The sequence below is a fragment of the Sander lucioperca genome, chromosome 20, assembly GCF_008315115.2.
Source record: "Sander lucioperca isolate FBNREF2018 chromosome 20, SLUC_FBN_1.2, whole genome shotgun sequence".
Lineage (NCBI taxonomy): Eukaryota > Metazoa > Chordata > Actinopteri > Perciformes > Percidae > Sander > Sander lucioperca.
The window spans coordinates 14763619-14785006 of NC_050192.1; the positions used below are offsets into that span (position 1 = coordinate 14763619).

General features: G+C 40.8%; 2 protein-coding genes across 3 annotated transcripts; one reads left to right on the plus strand and one right to left on the minus strand.

Annotated features, from left to right (window-relative positions):
* Positions 1–677: 677 nt before the first annotated feature.
* On the plus strand, positions 678–9571 carry wnt7ba (wingless-type MMTV integration site family, member 7Ba). 2 transcript variants are annotated; one of them, XM_035996008.1, is made up of 4 exons: positions 678–1148; positions 2354–2580; positions 5896–6167; positions 7253–9571. In XM_035996008.1, exons 1-4 carry the CDS (start codon positions 1066–1068, stop codon positions 7730–7732), a joined length of 1062 nt encoding a protein of 353 aa, XP_035851901.1. In that variant the 5' UTR covers positions 678–1065; the 3' UTR covers positions 7733–9571. The 2 variants fall into 2 exon arrangements, with proteins under 2 accessions (XP_035851901.1, XP_031140642.1); XM_031284782.2 differs by having other exon boundaries at positions 682–1158.
* A 1249-nt stretch (positions 9572–10820) lies between these two features.
* atxn10 (ataxin 10) lies at positions 10821–20706 on the minus strand. The gene is made up of 11 exons (XM_031284781.2): positions 20474–20706; positions 19736–19927; positions 19372–19457; positions 19188–19284; positions 18638–18802; positions 18405–18485; positions 18073–18223; positions 17774–17891; positions 15304–15488; positions 13056–13119; positions 10821–11688 (listed from the first exon to the last, which is right to left on the minus strand). Exons 1-11 carry the CDS (start codon positions 20599–20601, stop codon positions 11504–11506), a joined length of 1452 nt encoding a protein of 483 aa, XP_031140641.1. The 5' UTR covers positions 20602–20706; the 3' UTR covers positions 10821–11503.
* Between the last annotated feature and the right edge of the window lie 682 nt (positions 20707–21388).

Genomic DNA, 21388 nt, shown 5'->3' on the forward strand with positions numbered 1-21388 from the left:
ATCAGCCAATGTATTAATCAACTGATCGCTTTAGCTCTAGTTGTCTTTACTGCTAGGTTCTAGGAAACTGCATTTCCCCACCCTCCTTAGCCAACTTTTAATTAATCTTTTGGTTAACCATGGAAAAGTTAAATCATGATTTAATGCAACTTTAATACTAATAAAGGAGCTATATGACATGATAAAACAAATCATGTGTAGTTATTTGAGAAAGTTTCATGGACACTGTCTTATTCAGGATGGAGATGTTAATTCATTACAGTTTACTACTAATACTACAGAGAAGAGTTTACCTTTTTATTGTTAGCCTATAGAAATGTAGTACAATTCATTAAAGTTGAATTTTGGGTGACATGGTGGCATAATTGTACCCAGAGGATCACAGGTTTAATCCTACAACAGGTGAAACCGGCCTCCCCCTTAGTCAGAAGCAGGAAAAAAAAAAAAAAAAAAAAATAGAGTGAATGCAAATATTGACGATACAGATATAACTTACAACTTCACAACTTTTTGCATCAACAAAAAAATGGCTAAGAGAGAGAGAGAGAGAGAGAGAGAGAGAGAGAGAGAGAGAGAGAGAGAGAGAGAGAGAGAAAGATGGGGGGTTAGGAGGTGTGTTGGGGGTGGGGATACGGTAGGATGCGGGTTGCAGACTCATCCCGGGGGCTGGTGCACCGGGAGAGGCCACTGTCTCCCACCCTTCCAATGCCACAACAGTCCCACTTTTGGAGACGTGAGCGGCGCGTATCAGACATCCGGAACCCCATCTGCCCCCACCCTTTCTCTCCTTTTTACCCCCATTCAGTCCTCTATCGGTCCAGGAGGCAGAGCGCACTTCGACCGTGGGATGCAGCCTCTCATCTCCAACACATGGACAGCGGAGCTTGGAGCTGCCGCAGCGCGCCACGGCTCCACTAGCTGAAGACACCACCTCTCAACGGCGGAAAGAAGAGACGACGCTGCCGCGTTTAACGCTTTGGACTTCAGATAAAAGGATATACGTCTTCCCACTTCTTGTTTTTCTTATCTTTTCTAACCGCAGGAGAGCATAAACAGTTGTGTTCAATGCGCAACCATGCTCATCATCTCGTCCCGCAGCGCGCTGCTGTCCGTCTACTACCCACAGATCTTCCTCATCCTCACCAGCGGTAGCTACCTGTAGGTTTCTTACCAATGCACCTGCTTAATTCAAACACAAGTCGGTTTGATTTTCTAGCAAGTAGTTGTGCACTACGCGCAAATTGGCCAGTTACGCACGTATTGTCAAGTTAGATCGCACCTTGAGATGATTAGCTGGTTGTTGCAGGTGTTTTATTACGACGAGAAAACACTTTTTAACGTGCTAAATGATGTAAATGATTGCCATTTACTTCATTTAGCACGTTAAAAAAGTGTTTTAACGTTTTGTTATGGTGTTGCAGAGAGATTATTTTAGAAATGGAATAACATGTAACTTAAAATATCCATTTAACCTACATTTAAAAAAACATTGGTAGGAAATGCGTAATTGGGTCGCTTGATCATGTTCATTCAATTTCACAATGGAATAACAGACTACCACGGATTTTTCTCCATGAAATGAGCAGTTATGTCATTTTCATTCAAATATTTTCATCATAAAGAAGCCAATATTTGATCTACCTGATTTTTACGTACACGCAGCTGATGAGATAACCTGCTCTTATGGATTTGCACATTACACCAGAGCCACTTTGTCAAAGGAGCACCTCATCAGACAAAGGCCATAATGGGAGTGCAACATATGGAAAAGAGACATATTGGACTACTTCATGCTCTGCGTACAGGCCCGGGCTGATGTAATGAGCTCTTTCTTATGGCATTAAAAGACCCAGGCCCTCACAAAGAGAATGATTGCTGCACCATACATGCCTCTCATTCATAACAAGGGACGGTCCTGAAACCTAAAATAGCTGTGGTGGTTCCTGTTTTCTGTAACACAGACAGAGAGAGAGGCAAAATAAACTGGATTTGGACTGATTCCTATAATTAACTACTGTCCTCTCTCTGTCTATATCTTTATGAAGGTCCATTAGATTACATATGATCTGCTCATTTAGTCTTGATTATTTCGTTTTATCTTTATGATTTATAGACTGGCAACTGTAACAAAAAGTCTAGCAAAACATGTTTATTGGAAACAGATCTTATCACTTTTTGCCCAAATCACAGCCAGGTAATGTTCAACTGGGGCACAGGGTTCAATCCAAACTATATGTTATGTAAGTAGGAACATTTTTGTTTTTTCATTTCCTTTTATCTGTAGTCACTTTTTCCTTGTAAAAACAAGTCTGTCTTCAAAGTCCCTCTCTTTAATCCGTTTCTCTCTGCCCAGGGCGCTGTCCTCTGTGGTAGCTCTAGGTGCTAACATCATCTGCAACAAGATACCGGGACTGGCCCCCCGTCAGAGAGCCCTCTGTCAGAGTCGCCCTGACGCCATCATCGTCATTGGCGAAGGCGCCCAGCTGGGCATCAATGAGTGTCAGTACCAGTTCCGCTACGGCCGGTGGAACTGCTCAGCCCTGGGAGAGAGGACCGTCTTTGGACAAGAGCTGAGAGTAGGTCAGTCTGTTTAAAACTCAGCTTCTTTAAGTTGTTTGAAATATTTTTATCACAATATAGACAATAGGAAATGAGCAAAGTAAGCTGAGTGAGGGGAAGAAAGTTACTTAGAGGACAGGGGTCTTAAGATATTTTTCTGGGGCAACACTGTTGGCATTTTTATGCCTTTATTAGATATGAGGTGATAGAGATGGAAAATGACATGCAACAAATGTCCATGGCTGGGCAACTTTGTGGGGACATTGTGTCTTACGGTCGGGAACTTTAAACCCCAGGGGCAAAACTGGTTTTTACCTTTCGACATTTTCACAACAGCCAGTTAGATCAAAATAAGTTTAGACACAGCAAGTGGAAATCTTAACTTAGAGGCACAAATGTGGACTGATGTGTGATCAGGGCAGCACATCCCTCCTTTTGGTGGTACTTTAATCTGTCCACAGGTGTGTCAACACAACAGGTATGTTTATTGGCCTAACCAAACCAAACCGAGCAGTGTGGTTTCGATCACTAAAGCTGAAAGAACTGTGGATGAGCACAGTTCAGCAATGTGGTTTGACATCCGCCTGTTTTCTCATTCTCCTTGTATTGTCCTCGAACCTCCTATTAAGCGTTGTCAGTGGGATGAGAAAGAGCTGCAGCACAGCTCGACTAAACGAAACAGACTTAAAGACTGGTGGTGAGACTTTAATGGAAGCATTTATGTTTGGAATACCACATGCAACGACTACAATTCATTCTCTGCTTCTTTTAGACACTAACACAGAACAACTCAAACACCTTGCTAGTGTCCCCAAAGGAGATTCAATCTGTAGGTCATGTGTGTGACGTCACTGTGCTTGCTACACATATTGTCACAGCAAAGCAGTCATAAATGGAGTGTGAAGACTTCCTTATAAAGCAAGGTCTAACACTTATCTGGGTGTGCCATCTTCTGAAGGCATTTATATATCAGACCTACACGAACACATCTCCGTGCTTTTAGTCAACATTCTTCCCAGTTTTATTTCTCACAGAAGCCTGTTTGCTCCTAATGTGAACCTCTTATATAAATTGTATTTCAGTCCGAAATGTTTTGTTGCGGTCTTGCTGTGGGTTTGGATCCATGTTTAATCTAGCAGCTCTGGCAGCAATCACTTTTTTCTACACGGGAGACAGGCAGACAAGACGTCTGGATCCCTTTATTTCTTTTGTCAGAGGAAATGTCTCTTTTCTCCTGTGGTGTGTAAACGAGCTCAGAAAAACTCTTTGGACCCAGGTCCTCATGTCCTCTCCACGCAAACACTTTTACCACATAAGTATTTTCTGGAAGACTAACTCTTATTACATCTGCATAAAAACTAATTAGACTGTTAATTATTTTAAAAACTAAAATACTGAGCATGCCAGATTTCCTTTGATCTCCATGGATTCTTAGTAAGATTAGTTTCCTTTGGCCATCTCTGTGTCCATTCTTGCTATTTTTAAACAACGCCTGTATTGCTAATGTACCATCCACCACGTCATTTGATTGACCTGCCGGGCGAACTCATAAAGCATTGAGAAAGACCAGAGAGATTCATGCTAACCACTAATTGAAGTCAGCTCCAGCAGCTGGATGGCAACAATGGAGCCCTGCATGCACTGCCGTACAATCAAAACAAATCAAAGTGCGAGGAGATGGCTGTTTGGCTATTGCATGTGCCTGATGCTTTGAGAAATGCTCACCATACGATATATCTGAATGGGTCGCGGATTTAGCATGATGAGAGAAGACTTCAGAGTTTGTTATGAGTTATGGACCGGGGGAACCGCAGGCCCGATGGTTTCTGCGAGTGAGTTTGTCAGGTTGGAAGGGAGCCATTACAATCGCCTCTACCAGAGACGCCATGCATTAATACCAACAGAGGCCCAGCATTATCCTGATTGGAGAGGGAGGATATCCTATTACCAGTTGTAGTGCCAATAAATTCATTTCCCCCCTCCACGCCATAAATATAAATGTGTTTATTCTGAAGTCAAATGGTGACATACAAAAGCTTAGAAATGGGCGTATCTCAGTCAAGCCTGGCCACAGATTATTTCAACATGCAACAGAGTGGTATCATTTGCTATAATAATGCGGGCCGCCAAACACAGACACAGAATGACACTTAAGCTGCGTGAGAAATTCCATTGATGAAAAACATTAAGACACAGCAACACTATGAGTACCAATCCAGAAAAAAAGCTCCTCTACTCAGCCAGTAGATGTCACTTGTGTCGTCTTCACTATACTGATTACTGTTCTACCAGTGATATATTGATATGAAACAAGGAAGAATGAAAAAATATATTATGCATAGTTATTATGAGATTATATAATTTATAACGCTCTTTATACTGATATCTGTCCCTTTAACCTACCTCATATAGTATTTAAACTTAAGTAAGGTTGAAAAGAGACTGAATAGAGTACTGATACTTGACATATTAAAAAATATAGCGGTTGAAAACTCCTAAAGTAAATGTACTGAAGAAGCCATTTTGAAAACGACTTAGTTACACAGTTAGATATACAAAAAAAATGGCTTCTGTGACATCCTTTCAGCATTAATATACTGTACAAACTGATTCATCCATAAATCAGTGATGCCATCCAAAGCGGTGACCATCTTTCCTTAAAGGAGCAGTCCAGCAAGTCCAGAAGGGAGAGAGAGGCATGGCATCTTCTTAGGACTGTGTGGGTGTGTACAGCTTGTGCTTGATTGTCATCTCTCTATATCTCCTATTAGTTTTGCTACACGTGTTTGGGTGGGAGAAATTAAACCTTTTATCATTTTTTATAGGTTCATGAAGTTAGGTGACCTCATTTAGTTCCAGCTCATCTCTGCCCAAGCCAGAATAAGTGTAAAAACCCATGTGGGTGTTAGGGTCCTTTAAAGAAAAGAATGCCGAAAAATGGATGCAGCAGAAGCGGCGTTAGTCTGAGGTTTAGTCTCTAGTATGGGTCAAACTCTACAAATGCTGGACCCTACATTTTCCCATAATGCAACTCAGTAGTGTCTTTCTACCCCCCAGGCCTCCTAAATGCCCACTTCTTTTAAACGTTTTTGCTAAAGCTTTTTGCTAAAAAATCTTTTCAAGCCCAAGTTGAAATGACCCTGATGTCATGTGCCATAACAGTGTAACTGTTTGATGGGCATGCAATTTCCTTTCAGAGGAAAGTACTGTTAGTACTGATTCAAGAAGGTCTACAAAAACGTACATGAAAAACCTACTCGATTTAAATGAGAGTACTTGTGGTACTACTTTCTACTCCACCTCATATTTATTCAAATTCTGCTCTTATCTCTTAAGGCAGCAAGGAGGCAGCATTCACTTATGCCATCACTGCAGCCGGAGTTGCCCACGCAGTGACCACAGCTTGTAGCCAAGGCAACCTCAGCCAGTGCGGCTGTGATCGCGAGAAGCAGGGCTACCACGACCAAGAGGAGGGCTGGAAGTGGGGAGGCTGCTCAGCCGATATTAAGTACGGTGTGGAGTTCTCACGGCGCTTTGTAGACGCCCGTGAGATCAAGAAAAACGCCCGCCGGCTGATGAACCTGCACAACAATGAGGCAGGACGAAAGGTAACCCATGCAAAAGGACGAAACAAAGTGAATCCATCTAATCTATTTTTGGGGTTTAATGATGAAAACATCATACAACACCATACTCCAGTTTGAATACATGTAACATTAGTAGGAAGAGGGAAATGCCTAAATTGGCATAGATTGTCCATGATTATACACTACTTTAGTTTGTTTATTTGCATCAGTTACTATAATTGTATCAGCCCTGTACGAGTGCAGAAATTATTACTGTACACTAGAGTGGGAGTGTGTATCTGCAAAAGAAATGCAAAACTTGGAAGATGCAGCTGCCAAAATGGAATTGTGCCATAGCCGTACAGTCCATTCATTGAATTACTACACATTTGGTGAGGATAGAGGATATTATTGGAAGTCTCACTCTCTTCCTTTATTAGTGGCAGCACCAAAGACCATACTTCCGCACCACCGCACACACTAAAGTAACCAAAGTCAAGAGCAAACTCCCCCAGAATGTGATAGTCACGAAGGGAAAGACTGAGTCACTGATTTGACTAGGGCTCCTGACACACAAGTTACTAGATGTTCAAATAATGAGCTTAGTTGCTCAAAATCATTCTCACTCTTATAATGAAAATAAGGTAATCTTTTTCACATCATCAAGCGCAGTCACATGGGCAAACAGTCACCTGTCAATTTTGTCATTTGAAAATATTTGTATGGCATTATCATATAAATCTGGCTCAAACCACAATGTAATTCTATATCTGTATGGTTGCACAACAGCTCTGGTCAGTTTTCTCGGGCTGTCACGCCATTATATGTGGTCTGAAGAAAGGTAAAGTTAATTAGAGACTACAGTCTTGGGGTACGAGTTATTTTCCCCAGGTTTTGAGACATAAAGTTGGCAAACTGGTTAGAGTGCTGAAAGTTGAAGTGTCCGCAGAAAGCCCAGCTTACCAAAAGAGACAGATTTAAAGGCTGTGCGATTGCTATTTACCGTTTCAATTTCAAGCGACAGACGGGTTTAAAACCATTTGTTTTAACACACACAATATATTTTCAGCTCTTTAACTATCTCTTTTAATTCATACAGACCTAATTTCTACTCTCTATGTGATCAGATCCTAGAGGAGAGGATGAAGCTGGAGTGTAAGTGTCACGGTGTGTCTGGTTCCTGCACCACTAAGACCTGCTGGATCACCCTGCCAAAGTTCAGAGAGATTGGTTACCTGCTGAAGGAACGCTACAGTGGAGCAGTTCAAGTAGAGCCGGTCCGGGCCTCGCGCCTCCGCCAACCCTCCTTCCTACGACTCAAAGAGGCCCGGGGCTACCAGAAGCCAACGGACACAGACCTGGTGTACCTGGAGCGTTCGCCCAACTATTGTGAGGAGGACACAGCCACAGGAAGCACAGGAACACGGGGAAGACTGTGCAACGGCACTTCGACCCACACAGACAGTTGTAATTTGATGTGCTGCGGCCGGGGTTACAACACGCACCACTACACACGCATCTGGCAGTGCAACTGCAAGTTCCACTGGTGCTGTTTTGTCAAGTGCAACACATGCAGTGAGAAATCAGAAGTTTTCACCTGCAAGTAGGGAATGAGGAAGTGGGGCACTGGAAGCTGGGAAAACGGACAATATGGTTAAAGATAAAAAGGTTATGACAAAGTGGAATTTGAAAGTGAAGGACTTGGAAGTATTTATTCAACAATTTGCACATTTTTACATCCTATTTTGGAATTCTAAAGAAAGAAAAAAACAGAAATGAGGTTTGGAGAGTATTTGAAAAAAAATAGACAATTAAGATTAAGAAAACTTTCCATTTTTTGCACGCTGGTACAAAACCGTGACATGATGCAAACATGTTGCAGGATTTGATGTTCTGCAGCAAGGCAATATTCGGAAGATAACATCTTGCAACATCTGTAAGATGTAGCTTACAGATGTCACGCACGAGAAGGAAAAACAACAAGGACTATTGTTGGATCTTGAGAAGACTTTTGTAACACGTTAACTGGAAATGCTATGACAGCAAAGCGCTTCAGACTGCCATGACAGAAGACAGGCGCCTGATGATGATTGAAAGATGGCAGTGGAATACTTTTAACTGTACGCTCACACTGTATTCTGTTTGAACACTGAAAATAAAACAAAATTATTTATGTTAAGACATTTTTTAAACCTAGTCTCATAGGACTGATAGCAAACTCAATTGCTCGTTAAGATTTTTCCTCTCTTTTATGATCTTCAATTGCTTCTGATACATTTCAAGCGGAAAATAACGGATTTTGAGTCACAAGGCCATTATCAATTGTCAGTGGCGTATTTCGCTATAGATGAGTTATTTTTCTTTTGCACTCAGTCAAATTTTTTTCTCTTTTTCATGGGGCATCAGTAAGTTGTGTGGTTGAGTGCTGTGCTGACATCTCTCTCATGGACAAATTCTCCTCCTTTGTTACGCCAAGAGGCAAAGAGGCAGAAAATACTCCCAAACTATTTTAAGCATCCAACTTGTCAGTTTGAACAGCACTTTCCATCCTGATCGTGTTCATTGTTTTGTTTTCGGAGGGCTCCTGACTTCTGAGAAAAGCATGTAAGCCTCTTTGGAACTCCATAGAGGTGCAGTCAGGTTCAGATACATCCAACATTCCCATGAACGGCAGAGACGTGGAATTCCACATGATGGCCTCTGCTTACACAAGGCCTTCCAGCGCGGTTTAGGCCTGCCTGGGTGGATGGCATGTGCCCTAACAACACAGAGGGGGGGTATGAGAGGATCAAAGGCCTCAAAGCTATTTTTGGACAGCACCCTTAATATATTCAGAAATGTTTATTTAGGCTTTATATAACTTACAAAACAATTTGAAGAGTATATTTTTATATGAGGAACGTGGCACTTTATGTCATTTATAGATGGAAAAGAAAGTCACTATTTACAAGTGTTTTCTAATGTCATTGTATTCAGATTTGAGAACTATAAATTATTTGGAATTTATGTTTTTGATCAAAGCTAAATTGTAAATACTCCACATGTTTTATCAAAGTAGCCCTGATTGTTCATCTAGTTCACAATTCAACGTAGCTCATAAAAGCAAGAATGATTCATCAAGTGTTGGAAAGTCCAGGAAATTTTGTGTAAACTGCTGTTAAGTATTGGAGTAAATTCATGGAATTGCGAGTAGATAACACATTGAAAGCGTCAGCAACCAACTAGTTTTGCAGCTTTACATCGAAGAGATTTCTGTGTTCCCAGTTGTCTACATGGCCCTTTCAGTAGCTAGAATCCTCATCACTCATGGATTCCTAAAAGCATAGTTGTAACTATAAATACCACAGACTTGCCACAGAACAAATACAATAATAAGGTCTGCATCACTTACAAACATGGACAGTTGTATTTTTTCTTTTTTTACCAATAAAATTTGAGCATCCTTTTATCGCCTCTTGAATTTTATGTCACATCTGGCCTTTATTGGCCTTATTAAAATCATTACCAGGAAAAAAAGCTGTTAGTCACACACACAATACTTTATTAAGCATTATATAAACATTATTTGACCCAAACACAAAACATACTTTACAGCCTGACAATTGTTTTTTGCTGAAGGCAAATATCAAACCAGAAGGCACAAGTACTATATAGTAGAGGCCTGTGGTATAAAACGCTGATATGGGAAACACAAGAACTTCTGGCCTCGACTGATGTGGTACTAATGTGTTAGGAGGTGAACAGGCAGCCGCGGCCATGCCACCTCATTCAGCCCGGCTGACTCGCACAGCCTCTTTCCTGTGGGGCTGAAAAGCATTGCAGCCAGCCAGTCGAGCGCAAGTAACAGCTGTTTTGTTAGCTGTCTGAAATCCTGGGGACCGGAACCACATAAGCTCCCTTCACTATGCCGGCGGATTGAGGGGAGAGTCCAGCCGATTGTTTCAATACATTTTGTCATTAAAAATCAGAGGCAGAGCAAACAGGGTGGGGCAGGGTGTGAGCAGGCCAGTAAAGCGCTGCATTGTTGAGGTGTCAGGACTGTTCAGCTTATCCAGCAACGGGAGGAGCAGGGAGGGATGTCATTCTGCAAACTAATGCTTCTGGTCTGAGTCACTCACTCTTTGGACGTACACTTTCAGTATGCTCTCATGCGTTGTCTACTGATCCAGAATCACCATCTCTTATCAAAAGAACAAGAACAAGCGCGCACACACACACACACACACACACACACACACACACACACTCTATGCAGTCTGGTAAAAAACTCAAATGTAGCTTGCCCTGAGCGAAGAGAAGCAGTCTAAAACATGTACTTAATGTTGTGAGTTTAAAGATGGATAATGATCTATGATGCATGCCATAAGACCTCATCTCTTACAGTATGTATCTATAGTACTATGCAATAAGATGGAAAAAAGATCATTAAGAATAAGATGAAATTCACTACGTTAGTATAAAACTCATAGTTATAGCCTACAAGAAGTAGAGATAGTGACAAGCTCATGCTGTATACTGAGCATTGCTTTTAAATTACAAAACATGCATAGTGTCAGTTATTAGTTTTAGTATTGCATTTTGCACTTAGATGTCCTTAGATTATAATATTAATATCCTGCCAGTTTAGATAAATTGTTTTAAGCGTTTGAATGTCCCCCTGGCAACGACATAATCATTTAAGTAGGTAAGGCGGTGAGGGGGTTGATTACTTCATGTTTTGGTCATTCTCTGTTTTTCGCGGTTACTGCAGAAGTCACTATGGGCCTGGGATTAAATCCCAACCCCTGCTGGTAACATCAGTGTCTGTGAAAAGTGAAAAGCCCAGACACTGCGGTGCTCTTTGTCTTTGGATTAAACCACAAAGCATCAGCTCTGCCAAAGGTACCAGCATGCGCTCGCCTCTCCCAAACTCTTCATTTCCTAGACACAGGTCAAGACAAAACAAGAGCTCCTGATGTCTTGACCTTTGTTTTTTTTACCAGGGGGACCCCGTGGGCCTTTTGTGTATCAATAATATCTTAAGCCCCATCTGGCCATGAGTGCAAGCATTATTTAGGTAGAAAAGTAATTTAAACATACTTCTCTGATAGAAATATCTCATTCTTAAGCATTTTTCTTCTTAATCTAGCGGCTGTGTGGCTGTCAAGTTATTCTGGACAGACACAACATGTATATGTTTAGTAGTGGACAGGTAATTCACCCGCAGAAGAAGCTTAAGTATTAGGTAACATTAATGAGGCTTGTAGCACAACAAGAGCACATGTTCACATAAGTGTATATGTGTGCACATGTACCTTATTCCTTTCTAAACAAATACTTTGCATGAAAACCTGCTTGCGGGTTAGGGCCTCCTCTCTCCGGGTGCTCCTCTAAGGTTTTCAAGAGTCTTTCCTCACACTTTTGAGCAGCAAGCCTCCGTCTCGCTCCTCCACCAGGAAACCCAACTCCTTGAGCGCAGAGTAGTCAGCGGTGCCACGACGTTCCAGGGCGCTGACCTGCTCCTGGTTCTGCATGTTATGTTCTAAGAGGTTCCTGATGGTAAAGATGGCCCACTGACTGATAACTAGAGGTATCCGGTTAAGGACCGCAACGTTGGAATTTCAGTTACACAGAAAGAAACACAACATGAGCAAGTGTTGTAATTGTAAGATGAATTTACAAAATCGATTTCATGAAAAAATGCATACGCGGAGAAAAATAAATAAATAACAAAAGGTAGTTAAACTGTATTGAAAAGGTAGAATGGTAAAGAGGTAACAGTAGTACGTACATGCAACACAGGCCAAACATTTTTTTATGTCAAACTCACAAGTGCCTGGTATTCGCCTTAGGTCGATGAGACAGCCCAACAAACAAACCGGTTTCGCAGACAAGTTGTGTTTTGTGATTTAAAACATTCTCAGCTCACCCCTCTCAAGTTTCCCGCATAAATCTATAAACATTTTCTTCTTTGACAACCTTTTTCTGAACAGAAATGCTGACACCTACATGAAAAAGGTGGACAGAGTGGATTGCATGTGCATGTATAAGCATGTATGGGAGAGGGACACTGGGACAAAGGCTGGGCTCAGACTATTGACCTGGTTAAAAGACAGTGGATGGAGATGAGAAAGGCTTAGGGGTTTGAGCTTAGTGACTAACAGTGTACTTCAAATAAAACAGAATTCGGCGTGTTCTTAAAGCCTGTCAACAGTGTTGTGAAAAAGGCCACAAAAGCACATATGTACACTACTGTACCTCCACTTCAAGATGGACCGCAGTACAGTTATCACTGTATTATAGACCAGTACTATCTAATACAAACCGACACAACAGTCCTTCAATAGATCTTATCTTTGTGAAGCTTACACTGTTGTTTTTGTTGACAATGTGAACACAACTATGTGAGTGGTTAGTGATGTTGTTCATGTTGTATCAAATTAACACTTGTTTATAATATTACGCCTCCCCAATGTATGTAAACGGGGGCTGAAAAACATAAAACATATCAAAATGAAAACTAATACAAAAGCACCACTAATTACCATGTAACTGTCTTAACTTTCTGATACATTGACAGACTTGAACGCTCCTCAAAACAAAAAGTAGCATTTATAAGCTGCTCAACAGACTTCAGTAATGAAGTCAGTTGATACCGTTAACCAGCTGCAAGCAAAAGTCGATCGAGAGGTGGTGAACACAAAATATTCAACAGGTTTTTTTCGGCCAGCCTACACACACTGCAGCAATCAAATGTTTGGTTGCAAACCCACCAGCTTTCCTGTACAAACATGCCAAACTCAATTCTAAAAGTGCCAGGATAAGATACACAAGGCCTAAAAGGACTTTTGGGCATAAATATGAACAATGATTTTAGATAAACTTGAAATATATGTACATAAACACAGATGGTTTTGTATGTCCAGACCATCAACTTATGTCAAAGGATACATGGGTTGTTGCTGTCTATGCTGCAGTTATCCAAGATGAGGGGGATGCCTTCCAGTTCTCTCACCTGTGGAAACAAGGTCAGTAAAGTGTAAAATAATGGACTGGTAAACATGTCTGTTTTCACTTTCCATGTTCACGGTTTAATACCAGTTCTGGAACAATGCTTTAGTTGACAACTTCCTTAGCTCAATAAAACTAATTCCACAGTGTTCAATCAAGTATCGGTATATGCTACACCATGCATCAGGGCATTCTGTATTGATTGTCTTGATGAAACATCATTGGGACAACAGAAAACCTGAAATTACATCACTGAAAAACTAAGTTAGATAGTATCAATGGCACCAATAGTTTTTGCTTTTTGCCACACAACCCTGAAGTCCATGCTTTATATATTGTGAAAAACACAAATATACTAGCACAGAATGCCTATTCTCATTGAAAAAAAGAGAAGAGAAAGCTCTCAACACCATTTAAATCTTACATAGAAATGTTACATTGAGTTGTAGGATTTGGTCAAACAGTGCAGTCTAGCCAGTGATCACTTTTTAAAGAGAAAACAAAGAACAAATTCATTTGAAGGCAAGAAATGTATTCAACCTGAGTGTCCCTGTCCTTAGCAGAGCCTCACATCCATGCATAAGCAGCAGTGTGGTTGTGGGTTAGTCTAGGGCCGTCACAACAGAGGGATCTGCTCTGTATCATCTGTCTGATTCTATAGGCTTAATTATCGTCTTTGCTTGCTGTTGCCTCTCTTTTGCCATTGTGGTTACCCTCCAAACATACTGGTGGGTGCTCCAGAATGAGACGAAGTGCTGAGTTTCCGAAAATGGAAATGTCATTTAAATTGTCAAAGAAAGGAAGTCGCTGACTAGTACAAGCTCCCAGGTCTGATTTTCCACTTTCAAAATGATTGTTTGAAGTTGCTTACCCATAAAGACATGAATAACAAGCGACTGGACACTGACTTCAGTCTGGTACACGCAGTTCAGCGCTTTGCATGCATCTTAAATTACAACCTCTCCCAAAGGTGAACAGAATGACATTTGGTTTACTGGAAGCGATCTTAGCGAAAACAGATACGGGGTGATTTCAGACCACTGACAGACCACAGATCAGCATCCATAAACATTATAGAGGCCAACTGAGGGTGGCCATCCCACAAGCATTCCACAAATCCGTTTCTATTAAGTAGGACTGAGTCTATAATGTGCTGGAGATAGAGGCAAACTCCTCCTCAGCCGTTTATGATCCTGTTGTGCTTTGTATTAATAGTGAGATGCGGACAGATACTGATGAGGGAACTGATAAAAATCACCAAAGAGGAAAGGAATGTTTCACATCTTAGTGCAAAACAAGTTGTGTTGAAAGAACTCGTAGGCTTGCAGTCTTGCAGCTTCATTAGGCATTACACTTATTTGCAGTCCTCAGTTTTCTCAGGAGATCATGTGGTTTGACACAACAGCCCACTACTAGAACCTGCACTCCAAACATGCTAATTTGGTGTAGAGATCTGTCTGTCAAAGAAAGACCAGGGGGCCTCCCAGACCACTTTTTGACCTATGACCCCATTATGTAGACTGATCAAGGGTGCTTACCAAAAGCTCTCAGATCCCAGAGAAAAAAGAAAATCTAATGAATAAGCATACCAACCAACAATAATCTAGCTGTAGGTATTCTATGCATTTTCTCTTTCTTAAAATCTCCAGACATCAGCTTTTTGAGGACCATCATTTGGTGAAATATTACAATGGTAGTAATTTTGTAAAAGCGGATTTTAATAACATTTAAATGTTTGTAGACCAAAGAACAACCGAATCAAATTAAAAGGTTTTATTTTATTTTGTTTCTGACCTTCACAGGAAACCTGCCTTGAATGCAATTTTAACTATCCATTCACTCTAGTCTAAGATGTAGCATCAGCATAATTGATAATTTAAGGTTGCTAATTAATTACTAAAAATTAAGCCATCAGTTTGTTAGGGTGCTTTTATACCTAACCTGCTTGGTTTGGTTAAAACAAAAAACAGCATTTTGAACGATTTGTTTAGAAAGCTGTCAGCTGAACTCTGTCGTAGAGTAAGGCTGCAGTCACACATACACGAATGCAGGCGAGTGAACATCGAAAAACAAACTGGACCAGAACTAAAAGGCAACACTTTTCTCACTTGGTCCAGACCAACTGAACCAAACTACAGGTGTGAAGGACCAATGTTTCTGTTCTTTCATCCAACCAGCCATTCCTAACCTTGTTCTGGTTGTTGGTATTGCTGTAACAAAGGTTTCCTATCAGCCGGATGAGGTGGGCCTTGAAACTGATGACAGGAGAATGGGAGGAAGGGTCTCCATCTCCACTGAAGGAGGAGAAGTTCTGAGCAGCACTGAAAATATTCTTACTGGCCTTCCCTATAGCATGTACCTGCCCCAGGAGCTCTGCAGAGAAAAAGTAAAGAGTGAAAAGCAAGAGAGCACACAGAGTAGCAAGATGTAGAAAAAGACACATAATATACCCAATCTTAAATTCAAACTAGGGGTGGGAATCTCTTGGCACCTCGCGATTCGATTCCGATTCAGAGGCCAACGATTCGATTCTAAACCGATTGATGCATCTCAATGCAACAATTTTTTAATGTACATTTCCATGCGTGATTTAAAAAAAAAATATACATATAAAGCTGAGTTTGCTACTCAGAGTTTGCTAATCACTTCCTAGACAAAGCAGCTAGACAAAGCTTAGATTTTGACATATACAGTATTTGTCACACACAAGTTTTAATGAAATGTTTTGTCTACTGAGGTTTTTGTTTGGTAGTCGTTCCATGCTTAAGCCTTAAACGTGCTTGTGAAAGTCACCTTCTCTCCCAGTAATATTCCATGTCAGAGGCTCAGTCATGTTTAATGGTGGAGAACTGGCTTCTTAGAACATGAAACATGAGGTGGTCAGATGTAATGTGATAAAGTAGATGAACAGCCTATATGTGTTTTGCCTAATTATTTTATGTATGTCTTATTAGATCATGTGTATATATACAAAAAAATGTTTTTCCTTTTGGCCATTTTTGTGTGTTTTTTCTGCCTAAACTCTAAGTTGTTGTCCATTATCCCATCCTCTTTCAGTCTCTGTTTTCTGATTTGTACTTGTCTGGAGACAGTAACTTTTAAATAAAAATCAACACATAAAAAAAAATAAAATAAATAAATCGATTATTAACTTATCAGAATCGATAATCGAATCGTTCTAGAGAAAATCGTGATGCATCTAAGAATCGATTATTTTTCCCACCCCTAATTCAAACCATAACATTGATCTTATTATTCAATTTGATATTGATATTTGATATTCCATTTGAATTATGGTTTTTAATTTCTTGATAAATGTACATGTTGTTATTGGTGTTTCAGTACCCCATAAAGTGATTTCTGTCAAACTTATGTGAATCTGAACTTTGCTGTGTTTTTACTGCTTGTCAACATAAGGCACAGTGGTGTGCAGGGTTCCGTTTCAGAAAGCAGGTTTAGTGAAAACTCTGAGTTTGTTAACCCTGAGATGAGGGTAACTCTGGGTTTTCTATTTCAGAAAGAGAGGTAACTTAACCTCAGAGTCAGTTACTATGGTAACTGAGCCTGTGAACCTAACCTGGTCAGGAGCAGGTTTTCTTCAATAAATCTCGAGTTTCTCTCAGTCTCCTCCCTCTGACACAGCGCTCCTTCATTTCCTCATTCAGTCAGTCTGTCTGTATCAGGCACATTTTAGCGCAGTTTGTTGTCTGCATGAATAAAAAAACGTGTAGGTTTATTAACTATGTCAGGCTGATTATAAAACGTTTTTGTTCCAAACATGGCATTTTCTTTTGTCGACGATCCCTTGATGAAGAAGCTGTATTACTTCGCAGGGAGTTAAACATACGTCGGAAGAAGATATTGAGGCCCCGACTATAGATGGATTTTCATTTCCAGATACTAGCCTACCTATTTGAGGGGTATCGTTTTTCTTCCCAGTCTATCAGTTATGTAGCCTACATAACCTTATCCGTCCTCATATCACTAACCACCAATCGCCAGCAGGATTGCACCTAAATTAAATGATAGGTGTACTACCATTCCAGTTTTCACCAGTAATATTATAGGTTACCTGTGATTAAATATGAAATTAATACACTATATTAGAGCTTACGCATTGACTCAAGCAGCAATTTTTTCCCACACCAATTCTCGCTATTTTGCAGCAGCAGTCGTGTCGCTTTTTTTAACAAAATATATATTCAAACTTGCTGTATGTGCACGAGTATTTCCGCCGACCAGTGTGTTTGTGGTTGTTACCATGGTGAATCGTAGTATCATGGCTCCATTCATGTTGCCTTTTTATAGTGGTGGTGCACGCGCTTAACTGAGTCAACCTACTCTGAGTTGATTGAACCAACTCAAATCAGCTGTTGTGGAACCGAAAACTCAAGAGTTTCCCATCTCAGGGTAAATCAACTCACAGTTCAGGGTAAGACTCAGAGTTTGTTAAACCTCCTTCCTGAAACTGGCCCCAGGAAGCTGCAGGAAAATCTGTTTTCTGTGGATGATTTGATGGGTAACTGTATCTTTCACCATTTCAAGGAGTGTCTATGGTGTACCGATAACATATTTACCATAAGACGGCCAAATTGGACCCACAAACTCCAGTTGTGGAGCCAGTCAGAGAGGTTGTGTGAGTCTATGTTTTCATTTACCAACAGTGGTCACTAGAAGGTCAGGATGGTCCTGGAGAAACATGAACTGCCTGTGGTCTGAGGTCATCTCACACAGCACATCCAGCAGACTAATCACGGTCAGTGCCTCCTGCAGGACCTACAGGGGATTGCAACCAAGGAGTTGGTCATGTGGGGAAAGGACTTTGGATGTGAGATGTTAGGGAGGGGACTAATGGAAAACTAGAACTAAAAAGTTCTCCAAATGTTTCATGAGGGAAATAACACAATACCAACACTCCTCTGTGTTCACATACATCAGTCAGGTTTACTATCTGTACCTCATCATTGGAAGCTGAGCCAGTGGCGAGTGTCAGCACAGCTCCACAACATTTCTGGAAGGAACTGGCCAGGAAGCGAGCCACACTGGGAGGGATGCCACAAGAGTCGTCCTCTTGTAGCTGGGCAAAGAGCAGCTCTAATAGAGTAACTCTGACACACACACACACACACACAAGTTGTATTAGCTTTTCAACTTCCAAACAACTTGTTTAACTGCAGTATCAGAAAAGTATTTTATTAGAGGTTTATAACATCAGCTTCTGTGTAATGTAAGAGGGTATTATAGGTCTAGGGACATTTATTGTCTGTCACTACTTTAAAAGTAAAGTACCTTTCATGGTGAGACATCCCAGAGTACATGCTCTCCACCAGAGCTGAAGACTTGAGGAAATACTGGGTAGCAATGAGAACCCTGTGAATGTGAAAAGGAATATAAAAAAATATATAAAAACTAGGATTAGATAACAGTAGGTAATTCTTTGACATGATACACACACACTGAACTCTTTAGACATATAAACAATTACAACTGCTTCACACACCAACCCAGACACACACTCTTACGTCCAGTCCAGGTCAGGTTGGGTCCTACAGAGCTCCATCACCCTGAGTGCCAGCTGGATGTTCTGAGGATCAGACAGTTCTTCCACCTTGGCTTCATCCAGACATGTGTGGAGTACCATAGAGGCATAATTGACCACCTTCTCATCATCAACACTGAGCAGCTGCCTGTTCACAAATGTTTGGATTGATTCAATGTTAGGACAAATGCTTGCCTACAAATGTCTACAATAAAGATTTCACAAATAGAAATACTGATACAGAATGTTTATTGTTGTATAAAGCAGAGGGCTTAATGAGGTCTCAAATCAACTCGGTTTTTAGTGTGGAAGAGACAGAGAGATGTGGATAATATTTATAAAGTCTAGGGCTAGTTTGTGAACCTTAGCTCAATGAGCCACCAGGATGCCCCTACAAAACATGTACTGGGAACTTTAAAAACGTATGAACAATCATAAATGAATAAACACAATGTGAATTATAACAATGTTATGTAACAGTGTTGCTCACTGTGTTAAAATACATTACTGCAACTGTGGCACGCAAAACTTACAGGAGAAGATTTGGGAAGCTCAGTTGCCAAATGTCATCTTTACACATTTGGTTTCCAACCGATAAGTTACCGAGAAACTGGATCCCACAACGAAGAGCTGGGCCATAGAGGAAGATAAAAAAAAAAAGTTCAGTACCAAAAAAAATCTAATAATTTTATTAAAATTACCTAATTTTAGACTTACGTTCAAATATGCCATCTCTGCTCTCCAGATGTGCGGTCTGAAAGAAGCTTAGGAGTTTAAGGGATACATCAATGAAACCAAGCTCCCTAGAGGAAAAAAACAAATGATTTATTTTACGTACCTGCTGTATATTTAGTTGCACACTCATGTATTTGCTAAGAAGGTGGACACAATAACATGAACACCTACTGTATAATGCAATCGAATACATTAACAATGTAATAACAATTTAGCAACTTACAAAGTTTAATTATTTTTGATACGGTGTCCAAAAGATGTTTAACTTTACGGTAATGTTTGAGACCATACAGTTTGTGATCTTCCTATATCCGTTTTATACTCTCCCATGTACTAATCCTATTACCTGAGCAGACTCTGGTTGCGAGTGCTCTGGACACAGGAGTTCCTCTGAGCCCTAAAGCACTCTGCGGTCAACTGCAGCTGCAGGGCGACAGACTGCAGGTCCTGATCGTCACAGCTGGCAGCATGAAGCTCATCACACAGTCGGGACAACACATTTAGAAGACTGGAGAACGCCTCCTCCTCCACAGCATCTCTGAGAGCAGAAAGTTGACAAAAAAAAAAGTAAAGACAGTTCATTTATTGCAGTGGTAACGTTACCCAAGCCTGGGGGCAACCAGAGTAAAAATGTGGAGTGAAACTTAAGATAAATAGCCTGTTTCTCAGCAGACATGTTAAATGACCGAAAACAGGTGTAAGCGATACGCATTTGATTTTAACAGGAGGGAAACACTACTCGACGGTACGGCGCCATCATTAGTAATTAGATACACCTGTGCTTTTCCTGCTATGACAATTCAAAATGTCTGAATCCAGATATCTAGCTAGCAGTCGTCTTTGTAAGTAACGTTAACAGTTGAAATGAATAGTTCGGTGGCTTAATGAACTCCACCTTACTGTTTATTAACACAGAAAGAACAACAAACCTGCCGAGTCCACAACATTAACGTTACACCGGTGTTCGGACGTTAGCTATATTTGACAGGAACGTTAGCAGACACTTCAAGCTAGCTTAGCGGGTAACGTTAAGCGAACATACTAGGTTTCCTCTCAAAGGGGCAGTAAAAGACGTTGTCCGCACCTGTATTCCTTGTCCCGTAACGCAGCCGTGAATGTTTTTAAAACCTGTAAGTGTTCAGGGCAGTGTTCTTCATTCAAAATACCAGCGATAGACGGTGAGATGTCCAGGGTGCTGTCGGTATTTGCCATGTTTCCCTTGTAAATGCTATATCGGATCCACTAGACCTGGTTAGGTTTAGGCGGGCACGAGGAGTGGGAATTGGTCAGGGTAAGCCAATCAGAGGCAGAATAAGGCAGGTCACGAGGTAAGTCCTTTGGCGGATCCGATCTAGCATCTATCAGCGGGTTCAGTCGTGTGGGCGGGACGTCCGGATAAATATCTAACACGCTATTGGTTTAATCCAGGTAAAAGGCGGAGTTAGAGCATGTGCTGCTGTTTTCACACAGTTGTCAAGTCACTCTCCTCTGGTACAAGCATACAGAAGACACAATAAAGAGAGAACTCTGAAAATGTTATTCAAATCTTGGTCAGTGTTGGATTAATTTATTGAACTGTGTAACCAATAAACAAACTACTAGTTTTTTTTTTAGCTCTTTCTGTCATCATTTTTTGCACAATTTATTTCAAAGATCTTGGCTACCCGCTTTGTAATAAGCATGTTTTACAGTGTTATATACATCAACTTAACTTCACCACCATGGGTTTAAGATAAGGTGTTTGGGAGTGTTTTTGGGCAGGATGGCAGCCCCGATTACATGTATTATTTGATTAGTGTGCTGTGTAGCTATACTTAGATATACCCAAATTATAACATCCAATAATTCCTGAGATAGACATTCTGTACAGTGCAGCTGCACTCACATCTGAAATCCATTCACCTAAAGCAACGTTTAAAGTCAGAAGATCAATTCATTGAGCCCAAACAATTTGTGGGACAACAAACCACAGGACAAGCCTTTGGAATTTCCATGCAGT